Source organism: Carlito syrichta, unplaced genomic scaffold, assembly GCF_000164805.1.
Source record: "Carlito syrichta isolate Samal-C Ts95f unplaced genomic scaffold, Tarsius_syrichta-2.0.1 Scaffold302324, whole genome shotgun sequence".
In the NCBI taxonomy this organism is placed as follows: Eukaryota; Metazoa; Chordata; class Mammalia; order Primates; family Tarsiidae; genus Carlito; species Carlito syrichta.
Window position 1 is genome coordinate 203,634 of NW_007246420.1, and position 17,852 is coordinate 221,485.

The 17,852-nt window shown below is 36.9% G+C and overlaps 1 protein-coding gene across 1 annotated transcript in view; it reads right to left on the reverse strand.

The window, feature by feature from the left end:
- Positions 1 to 462: 462 nt before the first annotated feature.
- Positions 463 to 17,852, reverse strand: part of LOC103258664 (zinc finger protein 571) — a 116,013-nt gene continuing 98,623 nt past the window's right edge. The window contains exons 7-8 of the mRNA XM_008056327.2: positions 2,177 to 3,665; positions 463 to 622 (exon numbers count right to left, since the gene is read on the reverse strand). Coding sequence (XP_008054518.2) covers positions 591 to 622; positions 2,177 to 3,665 — 1,521 coding nt within the window. The 3' untranslated portion in view covers positions 463 to 590. The remainder of the gene's footprint in view (positions 623 to 2,176; positions 3,666 to 17,852) is intronic.

The following is a 17,852-nucleotide window of genomic DNA, read 5'->3' on the forward strand; positions in this document are numbered from 1 at the left end:
TCTGTCTCACCTCCAGGAAACTCTGAACTTTGCAGGAGCTGGACTCCCCCAGGTGTGGAAAAATGGGAACAATGAGCTTCTGAAGTTAGTTTGTGTTAGTCCCGGTCTCAGAGTTATATGCTTGAGCTTGCAGGAGTTTTTTTCTGGCTGTAGTGGTAGGCAGAAAAGGGAGAGGAAATGGGGTCAACAGCTCCTGAACACATCCTTAGTGGTCTTGGGGTCAACGGTCCTTTCTGATCCCTAATGTTCAGTGGGCCTCCGTGGTTGGCTCCCAACATCCTACCTATAAAAACAAGAATCTTCCATTTTCTAGCCTGAACTTGGTAGATCCTCGTTCTCAATGGCTCTACATCAATGCTGCAATTGAGATTTCTTTTACCCATAGCACTCCCTTTCTAGGTACAAAACTTTACATTAAGAATTTTTATTGTCATAATGAAACTACAATAACATCAACAAATGTTTAATTTAATTTTATATAAAAATATGGGAGGCAGACTAGAGCCAGTATGTCTGTTTCACAGAATCATCAGAGTTGCAGACTCCTCCTGCATTTCTGCTCTACCATCCATAACACCCAGATGCTATTTTCAAAGTCCCTGTGAGAAAATCGGAGCTTCAGCTTCAATGTCTACATTATAGGAAGGGCAAAAAGACAGACAGACAGGAAAAATGGATTTCTTAAATGTTCTAGCTATACAAATACCTCTTCTATCTTGTTGACCTGTAAGAAAGGCTGACAAAGTTTTTCCACCCAGAATTTTGTTACTTAGAGGAAAAAAAAGACATTAAGTTAAAAAAAAAAGCAGTCACACACTCCCATAATTTTTTCATTACAAAACAGTCTATAAAGTCAGTTTTTATTTTCAGTTTACTTGAAAAAACAGTACATTAGAATTTTACCCCACATCTTTAATGAAGTATTAAAAAAGAAACAAGAAAAGCAGTAGATTCAAGTTTTTAAGAAAATTCCTAGTAATTTATTAGACTTTGGATCTTAGACTTTGTTACATATCAGTTCACACCTCGCCCAAATTCTCTAACAGCTGTGCTCAATAATTAACTGATTAAATTCAGTTTCTTTACACTATAAATTTCCTCTAAGCATAATGGATGAGAATTAAATGATGCCTTTCTCACATGTAAAATGGCATACAGTGCTCCCCCACAAATTATCTGGGATAAGTGCTGATGAAAGATTTCTCAATACTCATTACACTCATAAGTGTTGTTCTCTCATGCAAATTCTCTAAAATAATACTAATGGAAATGGTAGCTAATAGTTGTGAAATGCTATGTTCAAGGTATTGTTCTAAGAGTTTTTACATGGAATAATTTATATAGTATTGCCAAGAATCTTATAATAAAGGTGTTATTCTTAGGTCTATTTTACAAATGATTAAACAAAAGCAGAAGTTAACTACTATGATACATATATATAATAAAGGAAATCAACTAGTAGAGTCAAAATAATGTTGTAAAAACATTTGCTAAGGCTACAGATCTTCCTACATTTCCTATAATAACAGAATTAATTACTCTCCAGTTTGCTAAAGCTTAATATGTTTCCAGTAATGGGTTTTCTACAGGGATGACATTAACATTTTCCTTCCCCGACATAAATTCTCTGATGTTAGCCGGGCTCAGTGGCTCAGCCTGTAATCTCGCGCTTTGGGAGGCTGAGGTGAGTGGACTGCCTGAGCCCGTGGGTTCGAGACCCACCTGGGCAACTTGGCGAGACCTCATCTCTACAATAAATCAAAAATTAGCCAGGCATGGTAGTACACGCCTGTAGTTCCAGCTATTTGGAAGGCTGAGGCGGAAGGATCGCCGGAGCCCAGCAGGTTGAGGCTGCAGTGGCCAGGAGTGGCCACTGCACTCCAGTCTGGGTGACAGAGTGAGACTCCAACTCAAAAAAAAAAAGAAAAAAGAAAAAAAATTCTCTGATGTGTTTTATGAGGGTCCCATAATCACATCTGAGAAAATTCCTTGCTGAAAATGGATGCGCAACCTTGAAAATCAGGTAATTCACATATAAACTTGTGAGCCATGCCTAAAGTCAATCCCACATTCCTTATATTCAAAAGATTTCTGATATGAATTCTCTGATGTTGAGTTAGTTGTGAACCATGAGTTAAGGCCCTCCCACATTCCTTACACTGATATGGTTTCTAACCAGTATGAATTCTCTGGTGTCGAGAAAGATGTGAGCTCTGAGTAAAGGCCTTTCTACATTCTTTGCATTCATAGGGCTTCTCACCAGTATGAATTCTGTGATGTAAAGTAAGTTGAGAGACATGACTAAAGGCCTTCCCACACTCCTTGCATTCATAGGGTTTTTCTCCAGTGTGAATTCGCTGATGTTGGGTCAGTTGTGAACCACGAATAAAGGCTTTCCCACATTCATTACACTGATATGGTTTCTCACCTGTGTGAATTCTCTGATGCAGTATAAGTAGTAAGCCACGTGTAAAGGCCTTCCCACATTCATTACATACATAGGGTCTCTCACCAGTATGAAGTCTCTGATGTTGAGAAAGATGTGAACTCTGAGTAAAGGCCATTCTACATTCTTTACATTCATAAGGTTTCTCACCAGTATGGATTCTCTGATGCTGAGTAAGCTGTGAGCTACGGACAAAAGATTTCCCACATACCTTACATTCATAGGGTTTCTCACCAGTGTGAATTCTCTCATGTTGAGTAAGTTCTGAACCACGACTAAAGGTTTTTCCACATTCTTTACATTCGTAAGGTTTCTCACCAGTGTGAATCCTCTGATGTCGAGTAAGGAGTGAGCCACGATTAAATGCCTTTCCACATTCCTTACATTGATAGGGTTTCTCACCAGTGTGTATTCTCTGATGTTGACTAAGGAGTGAACTATGACCAAAGGTCTTCCCGCATTCCTTACATTCATAGGGCCTTTCATTGGTATGAATTCTCTGGTGTTGAGTAAGCTGTGAGCCACGGATAAAGGCTTCCCCACATTCTTCACATTGATAGGGTTTTTCACCTGTATGAATCCTCTGATGTTGTGTAAGTAATGAGCCCCGGAAAAAGGCCTTTCCACATTCCTTACATTCATATGGTTTTTCGCCATTATGAATTTTCTGATGTTGAGAAAGGTGTGAGCCACAAATAAAAGCTCTCCCACATTCCTTACACTCATAGGGTTTCTCACCGGTATGAATTCTCTTATGCAGAGTAAGTTTTGAGGGCTGAGTAAAGACCTTTGTACATTCTTTGCATTCATAGAGCTTCTCACCAGTATGAAGTCTCTGGTGCAAAGTAAGTTGTGCATTCTGAGTAAAGGCCTTTCCACATTCTTTACAGTCATAAGGTTTCTCACCAGTATGAACTTTTTGATGTCGGGTAAGTTGTGAGCTACGAATAAAGGCTTTCCCACATTGCTCACATTTATATGGTTTTTCACCAGTATGAGTTCTATGATGTAAAATAAGTTGTGAGCTTTGAATAAAAGCCTTTCCACATTCCTTGCATGCATAGGGTTTCTCACCAGTATGAAGTCTCTGATGAAGACTGAGTTGTGAATCACGACTAAAGGCCTTCCCACAATGCTTACATGCATAGGGTTTTTCACCAGTATGAATACTTTGATGTTCAGTTAGGTGTGAAGCTCGTCTAAAGGCTTTCCCACAATCCTTACATTTATAGGGTTTTTCAGTAGAATTGTATCTTGGATGTTGGGATAAGTAAGGATGCTGGTTGAAAATTGACATTTTGTAATATGTGATCATCCCTTGCTTGAAATATTCCTTCTGATTTTCTTTTTGCTTCTCCAACTGGCCTTGGACGTCCAAATAATCTCTGGAATTGGACTCTTCAAGGTCACAGTTTTCAAGCCTCTTATTTATTTCCCATTGGGATAAGTCTGTTTCATAAGTGTCCTTTTTTGTAGAAAAGTCCTTACTTGAACACCCTGAAGGCAACTCTGAAAGATTAAAGAACATCACAAATTGAGGAGAAACAGAACTTCCATAGTAAAGGTAAATAATAGGAAATATGAGAACGAGAAATAAGTTATTGGTATGTTTAAAGTTTGCTTACCATGACTCACACGTAACACTCATATCACAATCTACTATATAATTTCATAAAACAATATCTACCATTTCCTATTCTAAAATATTTTACTCTTTTCTTTCTCTTTCTCTCTCACATACACACATAGCCAAAACCTTCTAAAGTGATTTTTGCCTAGAGTTTAAAACAATATTAGTTTAGAATAATTTCATATATTAACACTTAAAAAGAACACCTGACAGAGCAGAGAATAATAAAAACTCACCTGAGAAGATAAGAAATAAGAAAACTTTTACTGTCAGTGATTCTCAAGTTTTGGTGGGAATCAAAATCACCTAGGGAGCTTGATAAAATTATAAATGTTCAGATATGATACCAGGTTAATTGCTAGTGAATCAGAAAAAGAGCATAGGGATCTCTACTTTTAATACTTTCTGTCATGTGATTCCAGCTTAAGATTCAGATCATGATTTGCTGTCTCTGCTTAAAAACTTTTAATAGCTTCCAAATTAAACTTAGAATAAAATCCAAACTCTTCAATGACTTTTATGTTTTCTCCGACTCCATGGTCTGGTCCCTGTTTATGTATCTGATTTTCCCCATGGGCCTTCTTAGCTTTGCTCACTATTTGTTAATCAAATTAGTTTTCTTTAAACTCTGAAAAAGTTATGAGGCCTTTTTCACCTTATAGGGCCTGTTCCAGCTCTTTGAACTGCTCTGTATGAGACTATACAAACTGGCTTTTCCTCAATGATCAGTTCCTAAAATATCTGTTTTTGGTCATCTAGACCAACCTTCCTGATAACACAATTATATAAATTGGACAAATTATTAAAAGCACCTGACTGAAGGCATCACAGATTTAATACAAATATACAGAGTTGATTGACTGAAAGTTAAAAAATATAAAAAGTCAAAGAAATGTGCCTAACATTTGTGTCCACTTTTCCACTTAAAGAAGTCTTACAATTATAGAAAAGACAGGTAATAGATAAAGACACCAAGCAGTGTTTTGAACTGTTTTGTGGGGTTGGACACAATAATTGGAGAATAGTACTTGTCATAAATTCTCCATACTTTGGTTTGGGAACCCTGAAGGTTACAAATGAGAAAAAGGGAGAAATAGTAGGCCAGTCTGGGTGGAGCTCAAAGCCTTTTTAAGAAAGTAAAGATGTCACCTGAGCCCAGCATGTCAACACTGGGGTGACGGTGAGCATGCCACTGCACTGCAGCCTGGGCAATGGAGTTAGACTCCAACTCAAAAAATAAAAGATAAAATAAAAGACGTGATTAAAAGAAAATCTTTAAAGGGAAACAATGAAATGAAACAATGAAATGAGAACCAGAAAGTAAAGATGTGAACACACTTTGAAGTTAGTTACCCTTGGGACATCATTTGCTGGCTTCAGTTGCATAAGGTTGTATCTCAGTAAACTATTAAAAGCCTATTGTGAATGACAGTGTTTGTCAATGAGACAGATCAGATTCTGATTTGATGGGCAGTCAATTAATGAAACAGACACACCTGCACAGTTGGAATTAAAGGGGAAAGATACAATTGCTGTATTCTAGCAGCAGATAGAAGGTGTCCACTAAAAAGGGAACCTGCTTTTTTACCCCAGAACTCTGTTGTTACAGACCAATATTACATTCTCAATATTAAATATCTGAATAATTTTTGAATCACCTCAAGACCAAAATTTTGCTTTAAGGTGATTGACAACTGTTTTCCATAGCAAATTTAAATATCTATTGAAGATATAAAATGTCACCCAAGGCCTCAAATTATGTTTGTAATTTTTCTTTGGAATATCTAGCAATCAATAAAAAACAGATGAATGAAGGCCTAAAACCAACTGGAAAACAAGAGGGAAAAAAAAACAAACAAAAGAGGCCAGGATCAGTGGCTCAGCCTGTAATCCCAGCACTTTGGGAGGCTGAAGTGAGTGGGCTGCTTGAGCCCATGGGTTTGAGGCTGACCCGGGCAACTTGGTGAGACCTCATCTCTACAATAAAATAAAAAATTAGCTGGGGCGTGGTAGTGTGTGCCTGTAGTTCCAGCTACTTGAAAGGCTGAGATGGAAGGATTGCCCGAGCCCAGCAGGCCAGCGCTGGGGTGGCTGTGAGTGTGCCACTGCACTCCAGCCTGGGCAACAGACTGAGACTACAACTCAAAAAAAAAAAAAAAAAGACCAAGAAACACATCTATAAGGACTAAAATCATGTATCTACCAGCACACTTCTAAATACCCTTTTGCCATTCCTAATCAACTCTTCCTACTACCCCAGGGATAGATGACTGAGAATCAGTCCTTCCTTATAGTGGAAAAAAAATACACATTCATACAAAGTGTATAATCATATACTCATATATCTCTCCAGTTGCCTCTCCCCTTGCATGCTGCTTCCTAGGTACTTGGTTATTTCCTTTAGCTCTCCCTACACTTTTCAAACAAGATACTGAGTTACTTTTGTTTACTTATCCTTACTTTACAGTTTCCTTTGTTCCTTCATGCTTTAGTTCATGTCTTCTATTACTTACTCTTCAATTCAAAGCCAACTCTATGTGTACAACACAGAATATCTTTATCATTTCCCAGGCATTATCATAGGTCTAAAACATAACAAAAGGTTTCCATAATTGTAAGGAATGTTGGGAATACCAGAGAGGGAAAAAAGCAATTATCTAATAGAAGAGGAGTGTACAGTGATAAAGCTTCAGGAATTCTATAAACAATATTTTAGTTGCAAATACAGATCAATAAATAGAACACAAAAGTCTCAAACTCTACTGCTAAGAATACAAAATAGTACAACCACAGTAAAAAAAAAAAAAGTGTGGTGGTTTCTTATAAAGCTAAATATGCATTTAGCATATGATCAAGAAGTCATAGTAGTAGATATTTACACTTAACATTTACACAAACATCTGTACACCAAAATTATAGCAGCTTTATTCATAATTGCACCAAACTGGAACAATCGGATGTCCCTCGAAAGGTGAATGAATCAGTGAACTTAGGTACTTCAAGACACTGGAACACGACTCAGTAATAATGGAAACAAACTACTGATTAAAGAAACAATATGAATACATCCTAAATAAACTTTTCTAAGTGAAAAAGGTCAGCCGGGCTCGGTGGCTCAGCCTGTAATCCCGCGCCTTTGGGAGGCTGAGGTGAGTGAATTGCCTGAGGCTGTGGGTCGAGACTCGCCTGGGCAGCGAGACCTCATCTCTACAATAAATCAAAAAATCAGCCAGGCGTGGTAGCACACGCCTGTAGTTCCAGCTACTTGGAAGGCTGAGGTGGAAGGATTGCCGGAGCCCAGCAGGTTGAGGCTGCGGTGGCCGGGAGCGGCCACTGCACTCTAGTCTGGGCGACAGAGTGAGACTCCAACTCAAAAAAAAAAAAAAAAAAAGGAAAAGGTCAGACACCCAAAGGCTACATATTTTGATTCCTTTTACAAGACATTCTTGAAAAAGCACAATTATAAGAATGAAATATAGGCGAGTAGTTTTCACAGATTGGAAAGGGGGGAAGGGGTTGATAATAAAAGGAAAGCATGAGGGAATTTGAGGGTGGCTAACAGAACTGTTGTACATTCTGCTGTGATAGTGGGTAAATATAGTTGATATGTGAATAGTGCTTCAGATTTCCTGAAGGATAGCAATAAACCTTGGGTAAAATATGACAAATATCCCTTTAAAAGATATAGACATGATTAAAAGAAAGTAAAGCAAATCCAGAAGGGCAATAATTGAGAACCAGAAAGTAGAGAGTTTAACATGTTTTGAAGTTACAGTTATCCTTAGGACATTTGATGGCTTCAATGGCATAAGGTTGTATCTCAGTAAACTACTGAAAGCCTATTGTGAATGGCCGTGTTTGCCAATGAGGCAGATCAGATTCTGATTTGACCAGCAGCCAATCAATGAAACAGACACCTGCACAGATGGAAATAAAGCATAAAGATACAACTGATGTGTTCCAGCAGCAGACAGGAGGTGTCTACTAAAAAGGGAACCTGCTTATTTACTCCAGAACTCTGTTTTAATAGATGAAGATTGCATTCTCAATTAGAAAACAGTTTGGTTCCACACATCCTGATTACTACAGTAATTTTCTTTGTTCTTTCATCTTCCTTTTCCCCATTCCTTTATTGTAGATAAAGAAACTCATGTATGTGCATAAGCACACTGCATTTTTTTTTTTTTTTTTTTTTTACTAAATGGCCAATGGTATGTTTTGATGGACATCAAGTGGAGATGGAATGGGGACAAATACTGGTTCTGTGAAAATACCCCCTTTGTTAGTGGCATGCTCACTCAGCTCTTATTTTTATATTACAAGTTATTTTGGTCTCACTGTTTTAATAACAACAAAAAGTTAATCCTTACATACCTTGTTCAGTTGGAGAATTTAAATGTTTTTCACTTATCATTCCAAAACCAAGGACAACTGTATAACTTTTTTGTACATAGCTGTTACATGTAGGACATGTAAGTAGGAACAAATTACTCTAAAAAACAGAATCCTAGATGGTTTTCCCTTTCAAGTCAAGCATCTTGTTTCAACTTCTTGTTTTAAAAAATGATAATAATATGGAGATTACTGGTAATCATCACAAGACTATTTTTGTAGAATAATGGGAACAAGTTCTGATTGAACCAGATTCAAGAGAATGGAAGAAGAGCTAGAGATAGAGAACAAGGATAATTATTTTGTGTTTTGTTGTAAAAAGTAGCAAACAAATGGAGCTGTATCAAGAGAAAAATGTGTCATGAGATCTCTGTTTTTGTTTTGTTTTTCCTTCTAAGATGAAAGAAATTATGGCATGTTTGCATACTGATGAAAATAACAACAGACATGGACATATCTGAACAAGTTGATGTCAGGGGAGACAAAGAGGGCAATTGCTCCAACAGTATCCTCAAAGATAAAAAGGAATGGAATTTAATACACAAGTGAGGGTGCTGGCCTTAAGGCACAGAGAGTTTATGTGTTATAAAAGGAAAAAGGGTAAAATAAGTATAGAAGAAGGTAGGTAGATGATAAGGAAGCAGGAACCTGTAGAAACTCTCTTCCACTAGCTTCAAATTTCTCAGTGAAATCAGATCAGGGTGATCACCTAAGAGCCAGGCAACAAGAATTAAAATAATCATGACCATTATGTAACTAACAACATAGCTCATAAACAAACAAAAACCAGCAGACATAAAAAGAAACTAATAAATTCACAATCATATTGGAATACAGGATATAAACAGACAAGAAATAAGGACAAGGAAGATAAAACAAAATAATAGAGGCAGGTAGATAAAATTGATATCAAATGTTTTTTTCTTTTTTTTTTGAGTTGGAGTCTCACTCTGTCGCCCAGGCTGGAGTGCTGTGGCATGGTCACAGCCACCCCAGTGTCAACCTGCTGGGCTCTGGCGATCCTTCCACCTCAGTCTTCCAAGTAGCTGGAACTACAGGTGTGCGCTACCATGCCCAGCTAATTTTTGATTTATTGTAGAGATGAGGTCTCACCAAATTGCCCAGGCTGTTCTCGAACCCATCGGAGCCAACAAGACAGGCTCTTCAGCCTCTGCCCCAAAGCAGACCCCAAGAAGGCACAGTCTCAGCTCTGGTCCCTCATGCTGCAGCTGCAGAACTACTTCATCTGTGCAGGGACATGCTACAAGTTGTGTACCTAAGTTAACTAGATGGGCTTGTCAGCCTCCATCCAACAGCAAATTCTGAGGAGGCCCAGTCTCAGTTCCAGTCCCTCTCACTGCAGTTAGTGATCTATCCTGCCTGGGCAGGGACCTGCTGGAGGGCAAGTCTGTCTGGGCCACCAGGACAGTCTTCTGGGCTCAGGTCCCTAACCAAACTTCCCATACAGCCCCAGTAATCTCCTTGGGTCTTCCTCAGGTCTACCCAGGTGAAGAGCCACATCAATCTTGGCGCTATTGCAAGACTAGCAGCAAGCCTGGGCTTAGCATACCCTTTAAGGCTGAGAGCTGCACTGGTCATAGGCTCAGAGAACACAACAGTTAGTCTGCTTAGAATCTCTATAGACCCTCTGAAGAAGGACAAGCATAAAGAAAGTCAGACTGTGAAGACTGGAATAAATATCAAATCCCTCAAAATGTAGAGACATCATCAAACACCTACAAGTATCAAGAACATTCAGGAGAGCACTTAACACAATAGGTACCTGGGTCTCAAACAAGGGTAAGTGAGGGCCAGTTGGAGGCTCAAACTTCACGTGCATGCAGACTACTTGTATAGTTAATCATTACCTGTACTCCACATCTAAAATAAAATTAAATAAATAAAATAAAATAAAATAAATATCGAATATAATAAAATGAACATTCAGAAAAATATAACCTCATCAAATGAACAAAATAAGTACCAGAGACTGACCTTAAAGTGATGGTGAGTGATATCTAAGAAAGATAATTCAAAATAACTATACAAAAGAAGCTCAAAGAACTTCCATAAAGCAAAGAAACAATACAGAAATGTATCAGAAAAATGTGAGATTGAAATAACAAATCAGAAAGAAATCCTGTAGCTGGAACATACAATGAATAAGATGGAAAAATATAATAGAGAATTTACAATAGAAGAAATGATCAAACAAAAGAATCAGTGAGGTCAAAGATAGGTTATTTGAAAATATATATACAAAAAAAAGAATGAAAATAAATGAAGAAACCTAATGGAATCTTTGTTTGTTTTTTGAGTTGGAGTCTCACTCTGTAACCCAGACTGGAGTGCAGTGGCCGCTCCCAGCCACTGCAGCCTCGACCTGCTGGGCTCCGGCGATCCTTCCGCCTCAGCCTTCCAAGTAGCTGGAACTACAGGTATGCGCTACCACGTGCGGCTAATTTTTTTTTTTTATTCATTGTAGAGATGAGGTCTCGCTAAGTTGCCCAGGTGGGTCTCGAACCCGCGGGATCAGGCAATCCACTCACCTCAGCCTCCCAAAGCGCGAGATTACAGTCTGAGCCACCGAGCCCAGCTCCTATCTTTGAAACATCAAAAAAGCAAATATTCAGATTATAGGAGTTAAAAAGAAAACTGAGAAAGACAAAGGGATAGAAGGCTTATTCAAAGAAATAATGATAGAAAACTTTCAAAACATGGAGAAAAACAAGTAAGAATGCCCAAAGATATATTATAATCAAGCTCTCAAAGGTCAAAGACAAAGAGAAAATCCCAAAAGCAGAGAAAAAGTAGCAGTAAGTAATATATAAGAAAGATCCAATATGCCTAGCAACAGATGTCTTGGTGGAAAGCTCCCAGGCCAGGAAGGAGTGGGAAGAAATATACAGGAAAAAAAAAGTGCCACCCAAGAACACTGCACTCAGCAAAGCTATCATTCAGAAATGACAGAGAGATAAAGACTTTCCCAAATAGACAAAAATCTGAAGAAATTCATGGCGACCAGACTTGGCTTACAAGAAATGCTAAAGTGAGTTCTTCAAACGAAAAGAAAAAGGCCGGCTGAGGTGGAAGGATTGCCGGAGCCGAGCAGGTCGAGGTTGTGGTGGCCAGGAGTGGCCACTGCACTCAGTCTGGGCGACACAGTGAGACTCCAACTCAAAAAAATAAATAAATAAATAAGGAAAAGGCCAGGCTCAGTGGCTCAGCCTGTAATCCTGTGCTTTAGGAGGCTGAGGTGAGTGGATTGCCTGAGCCTGCAGGTTTGAGACCCACCTGGGCAACTTGGCGAGACTTCAACTCTACAAAAAAAAAATTAGCCGGGCGTGGTAGCATGTGCCTGTAATTCCGGCTACTCAGAAGGCTGAGGCAGAAGGATCGCTGGAACCCAGCGGGTCGAGGTTGCAGTGGCCGGAAGTGGCCACTGCACTCCAATCTGGGCGACAGAGTGAGACTCCAACTCAAAAAAAAGAAAAGAAAAGAAAAAGAAAAAGAAAAGGATACTAATGTGTCTGATATTCTAATACTGTAATTGGGATATATAAACAACTTATAGCCTAAGTATGAAGACTAAAAAACAAACTTGTTAAAAATAATAAGAACTACAATAACTTCTTCAGAAACTGGCAATAAAAAAATGTAAATTTTTTTTTTTGAGTCAGAGTCTCACTTGGTCGCCCAGGCTGGAGTGCAGGGGCACACTCACGGCCACCCCAGTGTCGACCTGCTGGGCTCCGGCAATCCTTCCGCCTCAGCCTTCCAAGTAGCCAGAATTACAGGCATGCACCACTGTACCCCACTAATTTTTGATTTATTATAGAGACGAGGTCTTGCCAACTTGCCTGGACTGGTCTCGAACCCACAAGCTCAAGCAATCCACTAGCCTCAGCCTCCCAAAGTGCTGGGATTACAGATTGAGCCACCAAGCCCGGCCTAAAATGTAAATTGTGACACCAAAAATTCAAAATGTGAGGGGAGAATGAAGTTAAAATGTACAGCATTTTTATTTGTTTATTTTATGATCAAAGTTATCAGTTAAAAATAACTCATTATAACTACAGAGTGTTTTTTATAAGCCTCATTGTAACCACAAACCAAAAATCTGTAATGGATACAGTAAAAATCAAAAGGAACCAAAACATGCTACCAGAAAAAAAAAAAATCACTTATCCACAAAGAAAGACTAGAAGGGAATAAGAAAGGAAAAAAGGAACTACAGAACAACTAGAAAACAAGTAACAAAACAGCAGAATACACCCTTCCCTATCAATAATTACATTGACTATAAATTAAATTCTCCAATTAAAAGACACAAAGTGACTGGATTGATTTTTTTTAAAGGCCCAACTATATGTTTCCTATGAGAGATTCACTTCATCTGTAAGAATATCCATAACATGAAAGTGAAGAGATGGAAAAAATATTCCATGCAAACGGAAACCAAAAGATTGCAGAAGTAGCTACGTTGGAGAAGCTAAAATAGACCTAGACCAAAAATTGTAAAAAGAGACAAACAAGTCCATTTTATGTAACACTAAATGGGTTAATATAGCAAAAGCGTGTGTGTGTGTGTGTACTCCCAACATCACAGCACCTAAATAAATAAAGCAAATATTAATAGGCCTAAAGGGAGAAATAGGATGAAATAAAATAATAGTAGGGGATGTTTCAATACCCACTTTTAGCAATGGAAAGTTCATCTAGACAGAAATTTTTTTTAAAAATCACAATTAAACTGCACTCTAGACCAAATGGACCTACCAGGTAGTAGTGGGACATTCCATCCAAGAATCACAGAATATACATTCTTCTCAATAGCACATAAAACATTCTCCGGATAGATCATGTTAGACCAAAAACAAGTCTTAACAAATTTTCAAAACTTTAAATTACATGAGGTAAAATACTTGAAAATTAAAGATCATGCTCCTGAACAACCAATGGGCCAATGAAGAAATTAAACTTAAAACATTCTTGAGAGAAATGAGAATGAATAAACCAAAACCTACAAATACAGCAAAGTAATTCTAAAAGGTACATGTATAGCTATAAATGTCTATATCTTAAAAGTAGAAAGATTTTAAGTGAATAACCTAATGCTGTGCTGCAAAGAAACAGAAAAACAAAAACAAAGTCAAAATTGTTAGAAGGAAAGAAATAATTAAGAATAGAGCATAAAAAAATACAAAAGATCAACAAAGAGTTGTTTTTTTAAAAGATAAAATTGACTAACCTTGAGTAAGTCTAAAAAAGAGAAGACACAATCAAAATCAGAGATGAAAAAGGAGATCACAACTGATACCACAGAAATACAAAGGATTATTAGAGATTTTTATGAACAAATACACACCAAGAAGTTAGAAAACCTAGAAGAAATGGATAAAGTCATTGATATGAAAAAATCTACCAAGATTGAATCATGAAGAAATAGAAAACCAGAACTGACTAATAAAGAATAACAAGATTGAATCAGTAATAAGTCTCCCATCAATGAAAGTGCAGGACCTAATGGATTCACTACTGTCAAACTACTACTACTATCAAACTTTTAGAGAAGAACTAATACCAATTATCAAGCTATTAAAAAAAATAAAGTGGAGGGAATTCTTACAAACTCATTCTACTGGGCCGGCATTATCCCAATACCAAAATCAGGTAAGGACAAAAGAAAAAAATAAAACTATGGGTTAGTATCCCTGATGAACACAAATATAAAGATCCTCAGCAAAATATGAGCAATCTGAATCTGATCAAGTGTGATTCATTCTAGGGATGTGATGGATCAATATAAATGGAAATCAACAAATGTGGTACATCATATTAACAAAATAAGGGACAAAAACCCTATGACCATATCAGATGCAGAAAAAGCATTTGATAAAATCCAATATCCCTTCATGATAAAAACTTTAAACAAATTAAGTATAGAAGAAACATACCTCAACATAACAAAGGCTATATATACCAAAAGCAAAGCCAGCATCACAGTGAACGGGGAAAAGTTAAAAACTAAAATCTGGAACAAGACAAGAATGTCCACTTTCACTACTTCTATTCAACATAGTACCAAAGTCCTAGCCAGAACAATAAGGCAAAAGAAAGAAATAAAGGGCATCTAAATTGGAGAGGAGAAAGTCAAATTGCCCCTGACTGTAGACAACATAATCTTATATATAGAATAACCTACAGTCCATCGAAAAACTTTTAGAACTAGTCAACAAATTCAGTACAGTTGCAGGACACAAAATCAACATACAAAAGTCAGTAGCATTTCCATACACCAACAGCAAACTAGGTGAAAATAAAATCAAGAAAGCAATCCCATTTCAATTGGTCTAAGGAAAAAAAAAGGAATAAATTTACTCAAGATGAAATAACTTTACAATGAAAATGATACACATTGATGAAAGAAATTAAAGAGAATATTAATAGATGGAAATATATACCATGTTCATGAATGAGAAGAATGGATGTTAAAATAGAAGGATTCAATATTGTTATTATGTAAATGGCACATCAGATTTCTTGAAAAACACCAATAAAAGCTGGCAAAATATGACAAATATCCTTTTAAAAGTATGCCAAGTTTTGGCCAGGCTCAGTGGCTCAGCCTGTAATCCCGCACTTTGGGAGGCTGAGGTGAGTGAATTGCCTGAGCCCGCGGGTTCGAGACCTGCCTGGGTGACTTGGCGAGATCTCATCTCTACGATAAATCAAAAATTAGCCAGGCGTGGTAGCGCACACCTGTAGTTCCAGCTACTTGGAAGGCTGAGGCGGAAGGACTGCCGGAGCCCAGCTGGTCAAGGCTGCAGTGGCCGGGAGCGTGCCATTGCACTCTAGTCTGGGCAACAGAGTGAGACTCCAACTCAAAAAATAAAATAAAAGTATGCCAAGTTTAAAAGAAAGTAAAGAAAATCCAGAGGAGCTACAATGAAATGATAACCAGAAACTAGAGAGGTAAATATGCTCTGAACTTAAAGCCACCCTGAAGATGTTTGCTGACCTTAATTGCCTAGATGTTTCTTAATGGTCTAAAAAATTTAAAGAGACAAAACCTTACATCCACAAAAGAACAGGAATTAAAAATAAAAAATATTGCTTGAGCCCATGGGTTCAAGAACAGCCTGGGCAACTTTGCGAGACCTCATCTCTACAGTTAAAAAAAAAAAAAAATTAGCCAGGCATGGTAGCATGTGCCTGTAGTTCCAAGCTACTTGGAAGGCTGAGGCGAAATGATGGCTTGAGCCCAGCAGGTTGACACTAGGGTGGCCGTGAGTGTGCCACTACATTCCAGTCTGGGCAACAGAGTGAGACTTAAACTCAAATTAAAAAAAAAACTTTACAAAACTGGAACTATCTAAGGCCTAAAGTTCAGAGAAAGGAAAAAAAAAAGCATCTGATCTTAAAGGAAAATACAACAGCAAGAAACATCTCAGTCTTGGCTCGGACTATCAATGAGAAGAAGGAAAAAAAAGAGCTAAGAGTAACTCAAGAGCCCTCATGCATGCAAGAAACAGCAAAATTATACTTTTTCCCAGAATTCAATGACACATAATATATGCAGGAAATTTATAAAAATACAAGATAAAAACCATAATAAAGAGACCAGTTTAAAACAAAAAGATCTGGGAAAGGGGAGAATATCAAACTGCTAAGAAATGAAATGCTAGAATCAATTACAGTAAAATCTTAAAAGCAGCCAGAGAAAATACAGATTACTTACAAATAGAATAACAATGCAACAGATGTCAGACTTCTTAAGAACAACAACAGAAGACAGAAGATAGTGGAATAATATCTTCAGAGTGCTGAGAAAAAAATATCAGGGTAGATTTCATACCCAGCTAAATCATCAGGCAAGGATGACAGTGAAACAAGGTTATTTTGCAACAACAAAAATAAACACTTAAGAGTATTTACTAACAAATAAGCCTTCCTAGCGTATTTCATGATAAATAAAATGATCCCAAAAGATGAAAGAGGAAGAGCACGCAAATAAAAGGATAATCATGTAAATAAATCCACCAATAGTGTAATTATAAAACACAAATAAAACCCATTTTTGAGGTTAAAAAGATAACTAACATACCAGACAACAATAACATAACTAAAAAGACGACTAAGATACTAGACAACAATAACAGATTGAAGAAATTCATCAAAGTATACTAATATCCTTCATATTGTCTTGGGGGAAGACATGAAATAAGCCTTTGCTAAATTAAGTATGCATTTGTCAAGTGACACAAACAATAATAACTATTATTATTATTATTATTATTATTAAAGTATCAAAGCAGGCAGAAATGTCCTTGAAATGTTTAATTCACCAGTAATGGCAGAAATGTTATTCTATGTTTTATCTACAAATCAACAAAGATATTTTTAAGTGATAGTATCCACTGTTGGTAAAAGTGTAAAACAGTTACACATTGCTGGTACACCACTGAGAAGAATTCTGTGACAATGAAATACATATATGACATAGAGATGTCAATTTCTTATTGCCCCCTTAAAAACCTCAACTCATTGCCACAATGCTGACCATTTTATTTCATGGAAGATACTATCCTTTATATCTGTGTTTTACAACATGCTGTCCTTGAAATCCTAGAGGTGGGGGAAGAGCATACAGTTTATTACAAGACTTCTGCAAAGCACTATGTGTATGTGACTTGATTAAATATATTTTAATATCCATTAAAATACCTAATACACATTAAATATATAATTTTCAAATACCATTACAATTAATAAAAACTACAAAACTTCATTTGCATAAAAATGAATTATACTGATAAAAACTTAAAGATAATCTTTAAAAGTATATTCTATGTTTTTCAAACTAAATAAGAAGGAAAATAGAAAGCAAAAACCAGAACACAACAAAATTGTATTCATCCTCATTAAGAAAACAGAATTGTTTTTTTAAGCCTATAAGATAAAAAGAGGAAACAAGAAGCACAAAATGGCAGAGAAAATAGTTCAAACATATTGGTAATAACAATCAAATAGAGTGAACTTTCAAACTAAAACAAAAACAAAATTCTCAGATGATACCATATTATAGTGGTTATCAAAAATGTCTAAATATCTGAAAAAAACCAAGGGAATTTCAAAATATAATACTTACGTCCCATGCCTAGAAGTTATTATTGAATTGATCTGTGGAGTGGCTTGGGCTCCGGAATTTTTAGAAAGACCCCAGCTATTTCTATAATGTATACATGTTTGGAAACCATTTTCATATTGTTTTCCAAAATGGTTATGACAATTGACACTGTCATCAATGAGTTTAGAGCACTTAAAAACAAAAGAATGGGTCCACAGAGATATAATTCACATAATTATATTTCAGTCATTTAA